This window comes from Trichechus manatus, unplaced genomic scaffold, assembly GCF_000243295.1.
Source record: "Trichechus manatus latirostris isolate Lorelei unplaced genomic scaffold, TriManLat1.0 scaffold00209, whole genome shotgun sequence".
Lineage (NCBI taxonomy): Eukaryota > Metazoa > Chordata > Mammalia > Sirenia > Trichechidae > Trichechus > Trichechus manatus.
The window spans coordinates 1,728,306-1,749,018 of record NW_004444145.1 but is presented as its reverse complement, the minus strand read 5'-3'; the positions used below and the strand labels follow the sequence as shown (position 1 = coordinate 1,749,018).

At 38.8% G+C, this 20,713-nt stretch overlaps 1 protein-coding gene across 1 annotated transcript in view; it reads left to right on the top strand.

Moving 5' to 3' along the window:
• Positions 1–20,713, top strand: part of LIMA1 (LIM domain and actin binding 1) — a 78,786-nt gene that overhangs the window by 30,580 nt on the left and 27,493 nt on the right. The window contains exon 3 of the mRNA XM_023742399.1: positions 9,765–10,229. Within this exon, the coding sequence (XP_023598167.1) occupies positions 9,765–10,229 (465 nt within the window). The remainder of the gene's footprint in view (positions 1–9,764; positions 10,230–20,713) is intronic.

Sequence of the window (20,713 nt, the reverse complement as noted above, 5' to 3'; positions counted from 1 at the left end):
AATGTATGTATAAATTTTTGTAGTATGGGAAAAATTAAAAAAAAATACCAGTTGCTGTCAAGTCAGTTTCAACTCATGGCAACTCCATGTGCATCAGAGTAGAACTGTGCTGCAGTAGACTGATCTTTTTTGGAATTAGATTGCCAGGCCTTTCTTCTGAGGCACCTCTGGGTAGACTTGAACCTCATCTTCTAGGTTATACCGAACACTTAGTCTTGTGTCACCCAGAAACTTTCAAGACCCAGAAAAACAAGGCAGTCTCATTGCGTTCCAGCTCTCACAGGTTTCACTTACATGGATCTTAGGCTTAGGCGGAGTCCCTGGGTGGTGCAAATGGTTATGGTGCTCAGCTACTAACTGAAAGGTCAGGGGTTCGAGTCCACTCAGAGGCACCTTGGAAGAAAGCCCTGGGAGTCTTCTTCCAAAAATTCAGCTATTGAAAACCCTATGGTGTACTGCTGTACTTTGACCCACATGGAGTTGCCATGAGTCAGAATCAACTAAATGACAACTGGTGGATAGGTAACCTTAGGACAGATCTGGCTGGAGTTATAGGTTATGAGTCATCAACCAATAGTTGGTGGGTGAAACCAGTAGGTGAATGACATCATCTACAAAGAATATGTAAAGTGAGCAAAGAAGAGGTCCTAAAACAGAACCTTGAGGGGACCTCACCATATAAAGGAGGGGCAGAGGAAGAGAAACTTATAAAGAAAACTGAGGAGTGGCTAGAGAAATGGGAAGAAATCTAGGAAAGAGAAATGTCACAGAAATCATGGGAAGAAGGAATTTTTAGAAGGGAGAGTGGTCAATAAGGTCAAATGCTATAGAGAGAGAAAGTAAAATAGAGATAGAAGTGCCCTTTGCATTTGGCAGTTGTAGTAAGAGGATCTGAACAGATGATTAAAGAAGAAATATAAAAGACCAATTAAGATTAGAAATGTTAGCCTTCCTAATAATCAAAGTAACAATGAGATACAAATTGTAGTCTAAACAGTTGATGAAGTGTTTTAGTGGATAATATCCAGTATGTGAGGAAATATAAACTCTTAATCACTATTAGTGGGAAGTCAGGCAATATTTGTTAAAATGTTAGATATATTTCATACCTGTTAATCCAGCAATTCTACTTCTAGGAATTATCTTTGAGAAAAACTACAAATGAGACAAAATAAGGGTAATAGGATATTTATTGCAGGATTTCTTGTAATGCTGAAAAATTTTTTTTTTTTTTTTGGTAAAGCAAAAAGAAAGTTTTATTCAAAAAGGCAAAAGTGGGAAAATGGACAAGCATGCTGCTAAAGCCATGTCTGTCTAAGTCCAAAGAATATTTCAGAATAGGCAAGAATGGGAAAACAGACAAGCATGCTGCCACAGCCATGTCTGCCTGAGTCCAAAGATCATTACAGAGTCATGAGTACATATTAACATTACAAATGGGCAAAACCATTGAAAGCTTTACCTTTTCACAGATTGGCTAGAAAATGTGATCCTACGTTTTGAACTGCCTTTCTTAACAATCATTGGTACAGGTTTCAGTCAGGAGAGTCTTCACTCGTCCAACAAATTTCTATTCACTAAATGCTAATGGAAAAAGATAAGAGTAGAAAGTCCTTTGTGTTCTGTTTGATTGGCTTTATGTGAAAGGTTCCCTAAAAGATGTTTTCCAAGATTATCTTAGCTGTTGTTTTTATACCTCAGGACCCAGTTGATACGTCCTTGTGAGTCTTTGTGAGCCCAGCTCCAGCTGGGTCACATTCTCTGTGCTCAGGGAGAGGGAATAAATGATTCCAATATTATTTTCTAAATCATTCCCTCCTTTTGATTGGGTAATACTGAAAAATTTGAAACAATACAGATACCCATTAGTAAGAGAGAGGTAAATAAATTATGATACATAAGTGCAATGTAATCCTATACAGTTGTTAAGATTTTATGTGTGAGCGACAAGAAAACCAAACCCACTGCCATCAAATTGTCTCCAACTCATAGTGACCCTAAAGGACAGAGTATGACTGCCCCATAGGGTTTCCAAGGCTGTAATCTTTACAGAGGCCGACTGCCACATCTTTCTTCCATGGAGCAGCTGGTGGGTTCGAACCACTGACCTTTTGGTTTAGCAGCCTAGGCACTTTAAGCACTGTACCACCAGGACTCCTGTTTCTATATGGACATGGAAAAATATCAAAAGCACGTTAAGTGGTTAAAACAAGGTACAGAACAGTAACTATAGCATGACTTTGTAGAAAAAAAAATTGTGTCTAAAAATTAAAAAGAAAAACCTGAACAAACACACACCACACTGTTGGCAGTAGGTATTTTTGTTGGGAGGGGTGGGGGACTGGAATAGAAAAAATTATAGCATCTATTGAAGTCTTGTATACATGCTTGGCATTTCTGAAGCTGAAAGAACTGAAGAAAAAATTCCAGCCTCGTCTGTTAATTAGTCGTACTGTGGTGGCTTGTGTGTTGCTGCGATGCTGGAAGCTATGCAGCCGGTATTTGAATTGCCAGCAGGGTCACCCATGGTAGACAGGATTCAGCAGAGCTTCCAAACCTAGACAGACTGGGAAGAAGGACTTGGTGATTTACTTCTGAAAAAATTGGCCAGTGAAAACTTTATGAATAGCAGTGGAACACTGTCTGATACTGCCTTAGAAGATGAGCCCCTCAGGTTGGAAGGCACTCAGAATATGACTGGAGAAGAGCTACCTCTTCAAAGTATAGTCAACCTTAATGACGTGGATGGAGTCAAGCTTTCGGGACCTTCATTTGCTGACGTGGCGTGACTCAGATTGAGAGAAACAGCTGTAAACATCCATTAGTAATTGGAAGGTAGAATGTATGAAGTATGAATCAAGGAAAATCGGTAGTTGTCAGAATTGAAGTGGAACACTTGAAGATCAATATCCTAGGCATTAGTGAGCTGAAATGGACTGGTATTGGCTGTTTTGAATCAGACAATCATATGGTCTGCTATGCCAGGAATGACAAAATTGAAGAGAAACCGTGTTGCATTCATTGTCAAAAAGAACATTTCAAGATCTGTCCTGAAGTACAACGCTGTCAGTGATAGGATAATATCCATACGCCTACAAGAAAGACCAGTTAATCCGACTATTACTCAAATTTATGCAACAACCACTAATGCCAAAGATAAATTGAAGATTTTTACCAACTTCTGCAGTCTGAAATTAATCAGACATGCAGTCAAGATGCATTGATAATTACTGATGATTGGAATGTGAAAGTTGGAAACAAAGAAGGATTAGTAGTTGGAAAATATGGCCTTGGTGATAGAAATGATGCCAGAAATTGCATGATAGAATTTTGCAAGACCAAAGACCTATTCATTGGAAATACCCTTTTTCAACAACACAAACGGCGACTGTAAATGTGTACCTCACCAGATGGCATACCCAGGAATCAAACTGAGAAGACAAAGTGAAGTATTATGATGAAATGTGCAAAGACCTGGAGTTAGGAAACTGAAAGGGAAGAACACACCCAGAATTTCTCAAGCTGAAAGAACTGAAGAAAAAATTCAATCTTCAAGTTGCAATATTGAAGCATTCTTTGGGCAAAATATTGAATGATGCAGGAAGCATCAAAAGAAGATGGAATACACAGAGTCACTGTACTAAAAAAAATTGGTTGACCTTCAGCCATTTCAGGAGGTGCCATCTGATCAAGAACTGATGGTATTGAAGAAAGAAGTCCAAGCTGTACTGAAGACATTGGCAAAAGACAAGGCCCCAGGAATTGACGGAATATCAATTGAGATGTTTCAGCAAACTGATGCAGAGCTGGAGGTGCTCACTTGTGTATGCCAAGAAATTTGGAAGACAGCTATCTGGCCAATCGGTTGGAAGAGATCCATGTTTGTGCCCATTCCAAAGAAAGGTGATCCAACAGAATGCGTAAATTATTGAACAGGATCATTAATATCATACACAAGTTTTGCTGAAGATAATTCAAAAACAGTTGCAGTAGCACACGGAAACAGAACTGCCAGAAATTCAAGCTGGATTCAGAAGAGGATGTGGAAAGAAGGATATCATTGCTGATATCAGATGGATTTTGGCTGAAAGCAGAGAACACCAGAAAGGTGTTTGTTGTTGTTAGGTGCCATCGAGTCGGTTCTGACTCATAGCGACCCTATTGTACAACAGAATGAAACACTGCCCAGTCCTGAGCCATCCTCACTATCATTGCTATATTTCAGCCCATTGTTGCAGCCACTGTGTCAGTCTATCTTGTTGAGGGTCTTCCTCTTTGTCCTTGGTCCTCTACTTTACCAAGCATGACGTCGTTCTTCAGGGACTGGTCCCTCCTGATAACATATCCAAAGTACGTGAGACAAAGTCTTGCCATCCTCGCTTCTAAGGAGCATTCTGGCTGTACTTCTTCCAAGACGGATTTGTTCTTTCTTCTGGCAGTCCATTCAGTATTCTTCTCCTACACCATAATTCAAGGGTGTCAATTCTTCTTCGGTCTTCCTTTTTCATTGTCCGGCTTCGCTTGCATATGAGGCAATTGAGAATACCATGGCTTTGGTCAGGTGCACCTTAGTCCTCAAGGTGACATCTTTGCTTTTGAACACTTTAAATGGTCTTTTGCAGCAGATTTGCCCAACGCAATACATTCTTTGATTTTTTGACTGCTACTTCCATGGGCATTGATTGTGGATCCAAGTAAAGTGAAATCCTTGGCAGCGTCATTCTTTTCTCCGTTTATCATGATACTGTTTATTGGTCCAGTTGTGAGGATTTTTGTTTTCTTTATGTTGAGATGTAATCCATACTGAATGCTGTGGTCTTTGATCTTCATCAGTAAGTGCTTCAAGTCTTCTTCACTTTCAGCAAGCAACATTGTGTCATCTGCATATCGCAGGTTGTTAATGAGTCTTCCTTAATCCTGATGCTGCATTCTTCTTCATATAGTCCAGCTTCTCGAAAGACTTTCTTATCATACAGATTGAATAAATATGGTAAAAGGATACAACCCTAACACACTCATTTCCTGATTTTAAGCCACACAGTATCCCCTTGTTCTGCTCGAACTGCCTCTTGGTCTATGTACAGGTTCCCCATGAGCACATTCTTTGCAGTGTTATCCATAATTTGTTATGATCCACACAGTGGAATGCCTTTGCATAGTCAATAACACACAAGTAAACATCTTTCTGGTATTCTCTGCTTTCAGCCAAAATCCACCTGACATCAGATACCTCATTTCACATTCTCTTCTGAATCCAGCTTGAATTTTTGGTTAGTTCCCTGTTGATGTATTGCTGCAACCATTTTTGAATTATCTTCAGCATAATTTACTTGCTTGTGATATTAATGATATTGTTTGATAATTTCCACCTTCCATTGGCTCACCTTTGTTTGAAATAGGCACTTTTATGGATGTTTTCCAGTCAGTTGACCAGGTAGCTATCTTCCAAATTTCTTGGCATAGATGAGTGAGCACTTCCAGCGTTGCATCTGTTTGTTGAAACCTGGTCCAGTTATGGCTGAGGAAGTGATTCCAGAACAGACTTGAATTTTTTAATTTGAGTGAACCAGAATAGGAAAAATTACGGGTTGAAGCCCTGCTAGAAATTTAATCTCCCTCTTAGAAAACAAGTATGGGTTGCATAGCAACCAAATCTCTTGCCCGTCAGATTCTGAGCAAAGTCAGAAACAGCAGTGCCCCACTTAAAGATGGCAGGTGGCCGTGCTGCTTTGAATGTGTGTCGTCCTCCACAGTCCTGTCAATAATCCAATCTCACACATCAGGCTCCTCAAAGGGCTCACTATACTTCTTCCAAGTCTCCCATTCCAGGGCTTTAACCCATAATTTTCTCCCATTCCAGTTATCGTTCTGGATCACCCAGATTAAAAAAACTCAAATCTGTTCCAGTTTTGCTTTGTTGGCCATGACTGAACTGGTTCAAACTGGTCAGAAGCCCAGGTTGAAACATCTCAATTGATAGTCCGTCAGTTTCTGGAGCCTTGGTTTTTGCCAGTGCCTTCAGTACAGCTTGGATTCCTTCCTTCAGTACCATTGGTTCTTGATCATATGCTACCTCCTGAAATGGTTGAACACCGACCAAACTTTTTGGTACAGTGACTCTGTGTATTCCATCTATCTTCTTTTGATGCTTACTGTGTCATTTAATATTTTGCCCATAGAGGTCTTAAAATCTTGTGAGTGGCCGTCTAAGATACTCCACTGGTCCCACGTTGTCTGGAGCAAAGGAGAATGGAGAAAACCAAAGACACAAGGAAAAGATTAATCCAAAGGGGTAATGGACCACAACTACCACAGCCTCCACCAGACTGAGTCCAGCACAGCTAGACGGTGCCCAGCTACTGTCACCAACTGCTTTGACAGGAATCACAATGGAGGGTCCTGGACAGAGCAGGAGAAAAATGTGGAACAAAATTCTAACTCAAAAAAAAAAAAAAAAAAGCCAGACTTACTGGTCTGACAGACACTGTAGAAACCCTGAAAATATAACCCCGGGACACCCTTTAACTCAGCTTTAACTCAGTACTGAAGTCACTTCTGAGGTTCACCCTTCAGCCAAAGATTAGAAGGGCCCATAAAACAAACAGTAATACACATAGCTCAACCATGTATATGAGACTAAATGGGCACACCAGCCGAGGTGCAAGGACGAGAAGGCAGGAAGGGGCAGGGAAGTTGGATACATGGAAATGGGAAACCCAAGGTAGAGAAGGGCGTCGCGGGTTTGGCAACCAATGTCACAAAATAATATGTGTATTAATTGTTTAATGAGAAACGAATCTTCTCTGTAAACCTTCATCTAAAGCACAAACGCTGGTGGCGTAGTGGTTAAAAGCTATGGCTGCTAACCAAAAGGTCAGCAGTTTGAATCCACCAGGTGCTCCTTGGAGACTCTGTAGGGCATTTCTACTCAATAGGGTCAGTATGAATCAGAATCGACTTGAAAGGTACGGGTATATATATTTTTTGCCCATAGAATCCTTCAGTATTGCAACTCGAGGCTTGATTTTTTCTTCAGTTCTTTCAGCTTGAGAAATGCCGAGCATGTTTTTCTCTTTTGATTTTCTAAGTTCAGGTCTTTGTACATTTCAGTATAATACTTTACTTTGTCTTCTCGAGCCACCCTTTGAAATCTTCTGTTCAGCTCTTTTACTTCATTTCTTCCTTTCCCTTTAGCTAGTCTGCGTTCAAGAGCAAGTTTCAGAGTCTCCTCTGACATCCATTTTGGTTTTTTCTTTTTCCTGTCTTTTCAATGACCTTTTGCTTTCTTCATGTATGATGTCCTTGATGTCATCTCACAATTCGTCTGGTCTTTGGTCATAAGTGTTGAGTGCGTCAAATCTATTCTTGAGATGGGCTCCATATTCAGCTGGGATAAGTTCAAGGTCATACTTTGGCTCTTGTGGACTTGTTTTAATTTTCTTCAGCTTCAACTTGAACTTGCATGTAAGCAGTTGATAGTCTGTTCCACAGTCAGCCCCTGGCCTTGTTCAGACTGATGATATTGAGCTTTTCCATCATCTCCTTCCACAGATGTAGTCAGTTTGATTCCTGTGTATTCTATCTAGCTAAGTCCACATGTATAGTTACCATTTATGTTGTTGAAAAAAGGTATTTCCAGTGAATAGGTCATTGGTCTTGCAAAATTCTATCATGCAGTCTCTGGTGTCATTTCTATCAGCAAGGCCATATTTTGCAACTAGTGATCCTTTTTCTGGAGTCCTGGTGGCAGAGCGGTTTAGAGCTACAGTGAGCTATGCCTGCTAACCAAAAGGTTGGCAGTTTGAGTCCACTAGCCGCTCCTTGGAAATCCTATGAGGCAGTTCTGCTCTGTCATATAGGGTCGCTCTGTTTTAATGTGAGTGAACTGGAACAGGAAAAATTACAGGTCGAAGCCCTCCTAGAAACTTAATCTCCCTACTAGAAAACAAGTATGGCTTGGTGGCAGTGAGTTTGGATCCTCCTTCTTTGTTACCAACTTTCAAATTCCAGTCACCGTTAATTGATTATCAATGCATCTTGATTGCATGTTTGATCAATTTCAGACTGTAAAAGTTGGTAAAAATCTTCAATTTTTTCATTTATAATATACATGTATTATAAAAATAGGATCATGCTGTTTTTTAATTTGCTTTTTTCACTCAACAGTGTCTTATGAGTATCTTCCCATGGCAATAAATTATGCTTTGATCATATAATCTGTATCTGAGAAAAACAGTTTCCAGTTACCAAGGCAAAGTGCCAGTTAATTCTTTGGGCTTTGTATGGCCCGGGCAGGACAGGTGAAGTTGGAGACCCAGATGACTCATTCACTGTGTAGCATGAGGTAGTTCAGAGCCAAGAGTGCCGCTGGTGGTGAAGGTAGCGCCAGCTTCTGGAGCTGCTTTTCATCTCTCTCTTTTCCAACAAGAAAGCTTTTTATGCTTCTTATACCTGTGATTTACACATTCCTCCCTCAATGAATCATCTCGTCAGCTAAGATTTAAATGCAAGAATCAAGCAGTTGTTCTTTTGTAACTTCTTTTTTTCCAAGCGTTGGTGCTTCTTAATGAAGTAACTCTCAGAGTGTATTCAGAAGAGTCATAGGGTGAGAGACTTAATTCCCAATATAGCTGCTAATCCTGTTTAATTCCCCGAAGTCTTTCAGTCATAGGTTGTTTGTCCTTGCTTTCTTAGTTGAAAGACCGTTGAATTACAGACTGCAGGAACAGAGAAGGTATTGGAATTTGTGGTTTGTTGGGGAGGTGGTGCTGCTCAGGTTATTTAGAAGGAATAGGTGGAAAGTCCAGGACATTTAATTTTACTTCAGCAAGCAAGTTTTCTCTATTTTTGTGGAACAACAGTGATTTTTTTTTTCACATTTTTTCCAATATCTTGTATACTATAAATTCATTCCATTTTAACCCAGGAGAAAGTAAAATCTTTAGATGTATGTGTAGATATGTGTCCTTCAATCAACCAAGTGGTTTTTTGTTTTGTTTTGTTTTTCATATGAAGCCTGGGTATTTAAGTTCAACCAAAGGATCTGTAAAATAGTGAATTTTCTGATAACTGAGAATTTACAGACGGACAAATATGTAGAGAAGAGCAGGGGGAAAAAAAGGTTTAGATTCTCATGTAAAAATAAAACGACGGTTTTTATGCATGTAAATTATATCATATATGACTAAATACCATTTATGTAAATACATGTAAAAGCCTGGTGACTTCTTTAAGTTTCTACAAGGAATATTTCAGTCCTTGATGCTACTATGTATAATTGTTGATATTACATAGTTTCAGCTATACTGTGTCTTTGACTTATTTAAAAGAAAAAACCCAACAGGATTCACCACATAATTTTGTGACATGTAATGATGAACTTTCATTAATGCGTATCTACAGTATTTAAAGTTTCTGGCATTTTGCTTTTTATGTCTTATTTTTCCTATTTATCTTTGGATAAAAATCTCTTGTCTCCAATGTAACTATCTAGATATGGACTCTCCTTTCTTCTCATTTTGTCCTTATAAGGCTATCCTGTTTTATCACTTCCTGCTTCAGCTCCTGACTTTTTCTCTCTTCCCCTCTCCCTCTCCTGGGGTGTATGCTTTCTCCATGTGGCAGGGCTGTAACTGTTCACAGCTGTCTGAAACGGCAGTGGACCAGGAGCAGCTCGGAGTTTTAACTTTCATTTTACAAAGAACAATATGTTTGAATGTTTCAGCAGGCAAGTTATAACTGGCACTTACTTCTTGTTCTTCTAGAACACTGAACATCTCCCCCAGCACTTCAGAAGGGGAACCCTGACTGTGTTAAAGAAGAAGTGGGAGAACCCATTGCTGGGAGTCGAGTCGCACACAGACTCTCTGCGAAACAGCAGCACTGAGATTAGGCACAGAGTCAACCATCCTCCCGCTGAAGTGGCAAGCAACTCTGCGTCTGGAGCTGAAGCTGACCAAGAGGAACGAGGCCACACCAGATCGAGATTTGGCTCACCTCCTGAAGCCTTCACTCAGTGCCAGTATCCCCGCATCCAGGACAGTGCAGATCTTCAAGACCACTCCACAGAAAGTAAAAAAATGGAAAATTGTTTGGGAGAATCCAGGCATGAAGTAGGAAAACCTGAAATCAGTGAAAACACAGACGCTACAGGCAAAATAGAGAAATATAATGTTCCACTGAACAGGCTTAAGATGATGTTTGAGAAAGGTGAATCAACTCAAACCAAGGTAAGGATTTGGCAGGTTTAAACCTTGAGAGAGCAAATTCAAGTAACTAAACAAAGTGGTTTTTTCCAATCTAGACAGTTTGAGTACAGATGAATCTGTGATCGGTCTGTCTTTTGATTCAAGTTAGATGAGTTAATGAATTATTTATCATAAATGCTGATATTTGGGAGCCCCTGACTCAGTTTCATGTTAAAGTCACACCGGGACTCAGGTTGATATCTAGAAATGTAATAGAGTTTGATACCAGTTGGAGTTTGTGTTTTTGTATGCTTGCCCTTTTAATTTGTCTTCCTGTGTCTTTTGTCATGTGTAACTTCAGGGGATGAATCTCTCTCCGTTTGGACACAGCTGCAGACTGAGTGTTAAGGCCAGAGTTTAACATTGAGACTGAGGCTTAGTTGTCTCTTTTGCTAGCTGAATCCCTTCTCTTCTCAAACTTCCTCCTCTGTGCCTTCCAACAAATGTTTTCTATCAGCTAAAATCCTCTCCCAGGAAAAATCAATGAAGATAGCCAGACTAGTTGTAGCCTTCAGGAGTTTTGACTTGCAAATGCACAGGGCTGCATTTTCCTACAACTGCTAATGAAATTTGATCCTTCATGTGGATTGCAGACTGGGTCCCCAGAGGGAATTACTTAACTAGAAAATGAGTTACATATGCTGGTGACTTATAACACAATCCAGAGGCCGCAGAGCTGGTAAATTTTTCCAGTTTTCTCATACTTTCCTACATATCTGGCTTTGTACATGGGGATGGTTTGTTACAACAGTCATTATAATGAAATAAACAGATCTGACGGAGGGCAAAGCCACCATTTACTCAAGATACCATCTAGATGGGAAAGCGGATTTTTTGAAGCTAAATATTTGGCCCAAATCCCTGCATTTGTGAAGGATGAAGCCTTCTTTCTGAGACAAAAATCAGTTCATTCTCTAGGCCTTAGTTATGTTAGGTGTGACTTAGTCAAATCCTTTCCTGTAACTTGCAGTGCTTTCCTGCCTAGAAAAAACTTCTTGAGTATTTGGGGATCATCTATTTGAGGAAGTAGTAAGAATTTTCTCAAGGTTTGCAAAGCTAGAACCCTTTCCTGTGCATGAGTTTTAGCTACTTTAACACTGAAACCAGTTGGCAAGAGTTTTATGACTTAAACTCTCTTCCCTGTCAGTTTTTAGTCTTCTAGGCCTGCCAATTCTGTTTCCCCTTTATGGTCTTTGTAATTTTTTTTCCTTTTAAATGGGAAGAAGAATTTTAAATGGAAGGAAAAAAATGTCAGAAATGCTAAATAGAGAGGAAGGGGCTTTGTTGTGACTCAAAGCACCATTGTAAGTCTCCTTCTCAAAGACCCTGTTAGGGGCTGGACAGCTGATGTCACGCCAGCACACACAATGTGGATTCAGTGCCCAAGGCTAGTGCTTGTCGAAACTGGCCTAAGGTAGGAAATGACTGGGATGGCAGCAAACAGAAATGCTGATTATGTGTAAGGATCTGGTGAGAGACTCTTTTCTCATAAATGTCTGAGGAGAGATGGGTCAGAACAAACCTATCTCTTCATGCCTTGTCAGAGTGGAGAAAAACTCCTGGTATGAAAAAAGATCTGAATAGATTTCTGATGTCACTGGGCAGCCTGATTATGAAAGGTATAGGAAGATAGTGGGGTTCTAGGATTGACCTAGGATTTTCCAGGTTTTTTTTTTTTCTGGTGCCTTTTTAACTTCCTGATTAAATAGTCATTTGTCATTTAATGTACTGTTATCCTTGGTTTTGTAACTGTTTCTAGATAAGCATCATTATTCATGTTGGAAACAGGTGGTGTCTAATGTCTCAATAAAGCTATTTTTTAGAAGTTCTGTCTGCTTTAGGTTAAGGAATTACTAATCAGTTTGAAGCTAGGTTATGGTTATTAACATAATTTCAGTTTTAACATGGATAAGGCTTTAGTTAGGAAGTTACGTATTTGAATCTTTGGAAGGAAGCACTGAGAAATATGGTAGGAACACTAGAAATCCTTTTAGGAGCAAGAGTGTACAAGTAAGAATGTTTACTTCAGAGCTAGGAAATTAGTACTTCAGTGAGAGAGATAAATATATTGGGTGCAAATTATGTGAATCTTTGGTTCCATAATGGAATTTGAGAGAACTAGACTGAATCTCAGCTAACTAGCTGAAAGGGGTCAGGGACCACATAGATAATGGAAATGTATGGTCTAATGTCTGGTCCTCCTAAATCTATTTATCAGCATTATTTACAAGAGGCAAAGATAACTGGCTTGAGTTCTACTTTTCTTGGTCTCTCTTGCTCCCTTTTGTCTGAGATGACTTCTTTTCTTGTCTCCTCTTTCTGATGATCTCTTCTCTGCCCTGCTGTCTTTTTCTTTCTCTGTGTGTAGTCTCATCTGTTTCCATGATTCTGAGAGATGAATCCCAAAGATATATTCTAATCCTGAACTCTTAACCTAAGGCTCAGTCCCATATTTCTGATTGCCTGCAGGATCCCACATCTCTTTGTGAATGTCCCTCAGGCACTCATTCAAAGTGACTAAAAAAGAATCCTTTATCTTTCCACCCAAAACCTGCTCTACCACTAATGTCCCTTAGTGCATCATCATTCACCCAGTTTCTTGGTCTACAAATCCTGGAGTCATTTCTTCCCTCTACCTGTCTCCTCCCCCAGTCAATCATTTACTAACCAAGGCCTCTAAACAAGTCTACCCTGTAAACACTTCTCAAGTATGGCCCATTCTTTCCAGTCCCACATCTAATTCCAGGGTTTACCCTTATCACATCTGGCCTACAGCATTGCTACAGCCTCCTTTATTGGCTTCTCATTTGTTTCTTCTCATCTATCCTCCACACTGTTGCTGTTTATTTTTCTAATCAAAAGTTGATCAAAAAGTTTTATGCCTCAAAATTGATCCATATTTATTATTTGGGTCTTCCACAGTCTGCGCTCAACCTACCTTTCCAGTCTCGTAGCCAATCTTAGACTCTGCATTACTCCTCATGTCTCCTGCTATTCTCCAATTGCTGCCTTCTGAAATCTTACTCATTCTTTATGGTCTATCAAGAGTGTGAGGCCTTACTTTGGTTTCTCCCATATGAAATTAACTTCACCTTCCTCACCCTCCTATAGAACTTTATTTTTACTTTTCTTTGGGCACTTACATTATGCTTCCTTATAGTTGTATGTGAATGTGTTACTCTCCAGTCTATAATTTCTTTCAAAGTAGAGATGTTTTTATTTCCCAGTGGTCATCACAGTGACTTGGCTCTTAGTGCTTATTTAATTAAAAGGAAGAAAGAAGCTTAGAACTGAATTTATAAATAATGATAATTGATTAAAGGCTGTTCCTCACTTACTCTCTACCTTTGGTGAATGGATAACTTATTTAGGTCAGATGGCTTAATTGAACATAATGGTTCAAATTTCTATGAGCGAGTAAGTAGTGGATGGATTAATGTAACCTGTAATCGTTACCAGGAAAAAGAAACGCTCTAGTGACATATACTGGATGTGGTTTTGCAGCCCTAACTTCATGTATATGTCAACCTGGGTTTCAGTTAACAGAGGATAAGTATTCTGGGCATCCTTTTATGAAAAAAAAAAAAAAAAAATAGCTGATCAACTACTTGTAACCAATGTTCAGTTATTGTCATCTTAACATTTGAATCCGTAATCTTTAGAATCAAGGATGAATTTATTCAAAAACTGTCTCTTCTGTCCCCAGGAATAACCAAACAACATAGGAAGCATGTGACAGGCTCCTTAAGCCTCAGTTATTTGCTTGTTTCCTAACATATTTTGTCCACAGAAATCCCTGGATAGGAGCATAAAGACCAACATCTGAGTAGTATATTTCCGCCTTCATAGCCAATTTAAATACTGTCCTTTCCTTGGGTCAAGACTGGACTAGTATGTGTAATATAAGGAAATAAGACTGGATATGGATACCCCTCGATTCTTTTACATAGATGCTGACTACTGCTTCTTCAATGCCGTGTTTCTGTCCTCTCAGGAGTTAGGTAAAGAAAGGAAGGAGAGAAGAAGAGAGTGCCTTCTCACCAAAAATCTCCATCCTAAAACACACTCCTTCATTCTTTGGGAACTAACCAAGGATAGGAGGTAGTAATGAAAAAACAGTGAATGACAAGTTTGTCCATAAGTGAATAGAACTAAAACTATTTTTAAAAGAATTCTTCTTCCCCCTTTTGCTTTTTCTGTTATCCGTAATATAATTTAATGCTTCCAGTTAGTTATATTTTAATTGATTTTAACTTATTTTAAATTATAAAGGTAAAGCAGTACATTCAGATAAAATAGAAGTATCTAAAGTAAGAAGTGGAAGTTTTCCCCACTCCACCCCACCCCCCTTCACTGCTTCTCTCCCCTTAAACCCATAGCCCTTTACTTTCCTCAGAACTTCTGTTCTTATCACCAGGATCATTATATGTAAGGATAGCGTCAAAACATCAACAAAGCTACACTTCATTAGCATGAGAGTAAAACTATCCATATTCTAACGGTCCAACATTTTTGTGGTTTATCTGCTTATAAGTTCCTGGAAGTGACACTTGTTATTTTGTTTAGCTTTACATAATACTGGTACATAACAGTATGTATGTGTTGACAAAGGAGAGTGGGAGCCCTGGTGGCATAGTGGTTAAGAGCTCCACTGCTAACCAAAAGGTTGGCAGTTCAAATCCACCAGCCACTCCTTGGAAACTCTATGGGCCCGAACTGACAGCACCTAACAAAAACAACAACAACAGAAGAGCAAGCCCTTGAGGAAATAAGGCAACCAAGCTCAAGTCTGATCTGTGTTCATCAAATATTTTACCCACAGCCAACCAATCTGTAATCTGCATCAAAGAAACAATTTATGTATGCTGTCTTGAAGGATGAGTAGGTGTCCACAGAGAATCCCAAAATTATTGTGAAGAGTATCCATAACAATTTATCTTCCCTTCTCCCCTTATCTACTTAATGTTATCTTAATAAGATTTTTCTTCTACTTTATTAATGTATCTTAAATAAATTATTTAGATTGTATTTCAAGAAGAATGCAATTCTGAGGATATTCATAATTGGTATTAATTGCATATTTTTCTGTTTCATTTTTAAATCATGGCAGAAGTGATGGGCTTAGGGTAAGGGATGGGCATGTGGAGGAAAGGCATTTGGAGAACTATCTACATCACTGTGGGGCCTAATACAGCCATCCTAGTGTAGGGGAGTGTATCTCTAATTTGCTTATCAGCGATTCATAAATCCTAGGTTGACTCACTATATAACCTCCAATAGGTAACATCTCTAGTGCTTTAAATATGGTTAACTGATTTTGCATATTATTGTTAAATACGTACAAGAATTTTGTTTTCTATTAATGCCCCCTTATATATCCTATTGAAACTACCTTTTGGTGATTTGGTATATCACATATAGTTTACAGCTTGCTTATTCTTCTGCAATTTTAAAATGTAAATAAGACTACTCTCAGTATTAGTTTAAATGACCTCTCTATAGTGGCACATTTCTCATGAATTCTACATACCGGTATAATTTAAATTTTATTTACTCTTAATTAATAGCTTTGAGTGATTCTTGTGTGTTTTGTGGTAAAATGATAATGGATCCAGGTATAAGGATGCCAGTCAAGGAATTCTGATCTTTCACACTGTTCATTGCCCCAGATGCTCTCCTTGATGTGCCAACCAGAAAGCAGTCATCTCTTCTTCCCTGCTTACTTTCATGCCAACTAACTGCTTAATGGTTTCTAGCTAGTTTCATTACAATAAAATATGTTGAAAATAAGTGTCAGGGGACTAGAACATTGTCTGAAAAGCAGCATTGGCTACTTTTGAGTTTGAGAGGTCTAGAAAGACCTCATTTGCCCCCAACTATCATTACCTTTGGAGTCCTGACAGCGCAGTGGTTAAGAGCTTAGCTGCTAACCAAAATGTTGGCAGTTCAAATCCACCAGCCACTTCTTGGAAACCCTATGGGGCAATTCTGCTCAGTCCTGTGGGTTTGCCATGAGTCAGATTGACTCGACCGTAATGGTTGTTTGTTTTTGGTTTATCACTATCTTTAAGGAGCCCTGGTGGCATAGTGGTTATTAAGCACTTGGCTGCTAACCGAAAGGTGGGAGGTTTGAACCCCCCAGCCACTCTGCAGGAGAAAGATGTGGCCGTTTGCTTTCGTAAAGGTTATAGCCTTGGAAACCCTATGGGGCAGTTCTACTCTGTCCTGTAGGGTCTCTATGAGTCGGAATCAACTCGACAGCAATGAGTTTTGCGTATCATTACCTTTGTCTTCCTGCTATTGGACTCTCTCCTGGATTAGACAACAGAGGTATGTATCCAGATGAATATTTTAAAGAGTCATTTCCTCTAACCTTCTAACTTATCGATGAGTTATGGTGAGTGAGAAGTCCTCATCAAGATCATTGACACATAGATCCTAGAACTATAAGGGACTTTAAGAGGTTATTTAATCCAGCTCACTGTTCTTAGGTAGTTAGGATATTAAACCAGTGGTCGTCAAGTCAACTCCAACTCATGCTGACCCCATGTGTGTTAGAGTAGAACTGTGCTCCATAGGGTTTTCAATGGTGGATTTTATTTTGAAAGTATAGATCACCAGGCCTTTCTTCCAAGGTGCCTCTGGGTGAACTCAAACTTGCAACTTTTTGGTTAGCAGCTGAGTGCAATTACCATTTGCACCACCCAGGAACTCTAGTTAAACCCACTGCCATCAAGTCGATACCGATTCATAGCGACCCAATAGGAAAGAGTAGAACTGCCCCATAGGATTTCTAAGGCTGTAATCTTTACGGAAGCAGACTGCCACATCTCTCTCCCGTGGAGCAGCTCGTGGGTTTGAACCACTGACCTTTTGGTTAGCAGCCGTGCACTAGTTAGGATATTACAATCCCTGTTTTATAGATGGAAACAGCTGAAGCCATTAACTGATATACCCAGTGTCACAGGACTAATTAATATAGAACAAGGACTGAAATTGTATACTACCCCTTCTACCATATAACACTAATTTCATGCATATTATAACGACTATTCGTTGAATAAAAATAACTGGCCATGGCCCTACATATCTTTGAAATCTAATTTTCTAAAATGAGAAAAATTTAAAACATCAACAACTGTATTCACAAAGACATTAACTCTTTACCTTTATTTTTCCCTAGATCCTCCCACATTTTATGGTCTTTTTCAACTGAATGAAAAACATCAGGGCAGTGAAGAGAAGAAATCCATTGGAATGCAGAGATTTGTATTAGAACTCTTTGGTTAGAACCCTGTAGTTTTGAGAGGTTTGTTTTTATTGTTCTTAGCTTGTAAGTTAGTCATCTGAACAGTAATGCACACACACACAGCACATACACATACACACACACCCACAAGCACGAAGCTGGAAAGGAAAGGAAAAGAAAAAGCCATCCTGTAAACGAAAAAAGAAATAACCATCAATTGCATCCAAGACTCTTGATCCTTAGGTTTTAGTTACTGTGTATTCAATTTTTTGTGTTCTTTATTTTTTGTTTCTTTGTTTTTTATATAGCTTTTCCTACATATCTTCTACTTCATGTAGTTATCCTTTTATGGTAATATGATATCTCTTTATACTGTTTAATCATTCCCCAGTTATTTATTAGGTTGTTCTCTGGCTAATAGAAATGCCCTAAGCATCTTGGCAGGAATGTGTGTGTTTATGTGTGTATGAATGTTTTATTTTTTTTTTGGCTGTATTACTGAAGTGATATTATTGTGGTCAAAAGATGCAATCCATTAAACATTCTTCTTACATATTTTCAGCTTGCTGTCAAAGACTGTACTATTTTATAGTACCTCTCTCACAGTACAAGGACATATTTGATTCCCAGAACCTCATTAGCATTTAGTTTGATCATTTTTATTTATTTATATTCATTTAATAGATATGAAGTATTACCTCTCCTCCCTTTTTTTTTTTTCCTAATTATAAGGGTAATACATCTTTGTAGAAAGCTTAGAAACACAGAAAATATAAAGATATCCCAGCACCTGCAGCTATCACCCAACTCCTTCTGTGTTCATTGTTTTTCTTAAATGGCCTCTGTGTTTTCTACGAAGAAAAGTTTCTCTCTTAGTAGTCTGAGAAATTAAGGTCAAATTTTATATGTAACCCCCCTCACCCCCCCACCCTTACATAGTTCAGCAAAGTCCCATTTTCCCCTAAAAGCCTCCCTTCCTCCACCTTTTACTTTGGAGGGAGTAGAGAGTCAAAGACCCCTAGATGGTGCAAACAGTTAAGTGGTCGACTACCACCCTATAGAGGTTTGAACACACCCAGAGGTGCCTTGGAAGACAGGCCTGTCGATCTGCTTCCGAAAGGTCGTAGTCTTGAAAACCCCATGGAGCAGTTCTACTCTGAACACATGGGGTCGCCATGAGTCAGAATCAACTCAGTGGCAACTAACAACAACAGAGACTCAAAGGCAAAGTCTAAGTCTAAAGGTTGAGGGAAAGGAAATGGCTGAGGATGGTAAGAGGCTCTCAGTCCTAGTCTTTAACCTCTGATAAATTAAAGTGCTGAAATCAGCTTTTAAAAATAATTTTTCTTGAAACTAGGGGTGGAGGAGACAGGGAAGACTGCGTCATTACTTGAATATTTGGAACCTAGCTTATTTTATTTCTTTTAAAAAATCCAGAAAAAAGGAAATTATACATCTGTATCTGTACATGTTGGTGCATTTCATTTATGGATTTACAGAGAATATATAAGGGGTGTTCATGCAAGAGTTACAGTCAGCTGACAGGAAAGAGGACTTGTGGAATGGGGTGAGGCCAAGCCTTAGGAAATCCCAGAAACTCTTAAAGTGTCTTGCCTTCTCTTTCTTCTCTTAATAGATTATGATTAAAGCTCCCTTGAGTGTCTGAGTAAAAAAGGTTGAAATGTGATGAAAAGGAGAGTATTTTGGTGTCAGAATTCCTGTTTTTCTTCTACCTGTTGTCTTTTCCATACTTGAGAAATATTGAAGGAAACCCCTCCTTCCTGTACCTCAGATTACCACTTGTAAAATGAGGATCATAAAATCCATCTTAAATGCATTTGAGATCTTGTTATTATTAATATTTGAGTGGTTTGGAGGTAAAAAGGTATTGAGAAAAAAAAAAAAAGCTCAGCGCTTCACCTAGGATCTTGTTAAAGCCATTTCAGAGCTGTAGTCCTACTTAGAACTGGTGTCAGGATAACTGATTTCCAGAGACATTTCCCTATTTTTTCTCTAAGCCCAAATAACTTTGTATACTTCTTTAGTACTTTCAAAGAAGGGAAATAATTCAAAATATTGATAACATCACAGACCAGAAGACTTTAAAATGATGCTTATTTTATTTAATCTAGCAGTTAAATAAAAAGCTAGAAAAGATGGAAAATTGGGAGCATTTTAAAGCCAAAGAAAGCCCTTGCTCCTGGCAGACCATATGTTCTGGTTCTAGATGTTTTTGCTGCCAGCAACACCAAGTGCAGGGACTTAGCTTGGGGCAGAGAGGAGTGTTTGACTAGAACTACAGACAGAAAACTGAACTCTGCAGGTTGCAACATGTAACACATACTCTTGAAATTGTACTTGAACTTTACCTTTGACAGAAAGTAAATATTTGAAATATTACTCCAGTATCAAAAATGCAGAACCTATTTATTCCCTTTTGGTTTAAAAAAAAAATTTTTTTCCCAGGCTTTCTGCCTTTTTGAGTCTTGAAATTTTAATTTTTATAGTGATCATCTTACAGTACAGCAGCATTTGGAATAAATCTTTGGAATTTCCTTTACTTAATGATCAGCAAATGAGAAATGTGCTGAAAACAAAACAAAAATATGTGGATGGAGGGTGTCCTGCCAAATCTAACCTTTCCCTTGGCCTGTGACTGTCATTTCCAGGCGGGACCTGCTCCTGTAGCAGAAGTATGAGTCATATGGACGAGGTTGATGTTAACACAACTGAGCTGAGTTGATGTGGCAAGCTTAGAGTCACTACAGCTTATTTTGGTTTTTTATTAAAATAGATTTAATTAATAGTTTATTTTTCTTTTTATTAAAAATAGGTTTAATTAATAATGCGAATAGCTGACTGGATATAAACTATATTAAACATAATACGGAATTTGCAGGAAACTATATTCTTATTTAAGGAGCCCTGGTGGCAGAGTGGTTAAATGCTTGGCTGCTAACCGAAAGGTCAGCTGTTCAAACCCACCAGCCATTCCATGGAAGAAAGATGTGGCAGTCTGCTTCTGTAAAGATTACAGTCTTGGAAACCCTATGGGGCAGTTCTACTCCTATGGGTCGCTATGAGTCGGAATTGACTCGATGGCAATGGATTTGGTTTTTTTGGTTTATATTCTTTTTTTTTTTTTTAATTTTTTTTATTGTACTTTAGATGAAGGTTTACAGAACAAATAGTTTCTCATTAAACAGTTATTACACAT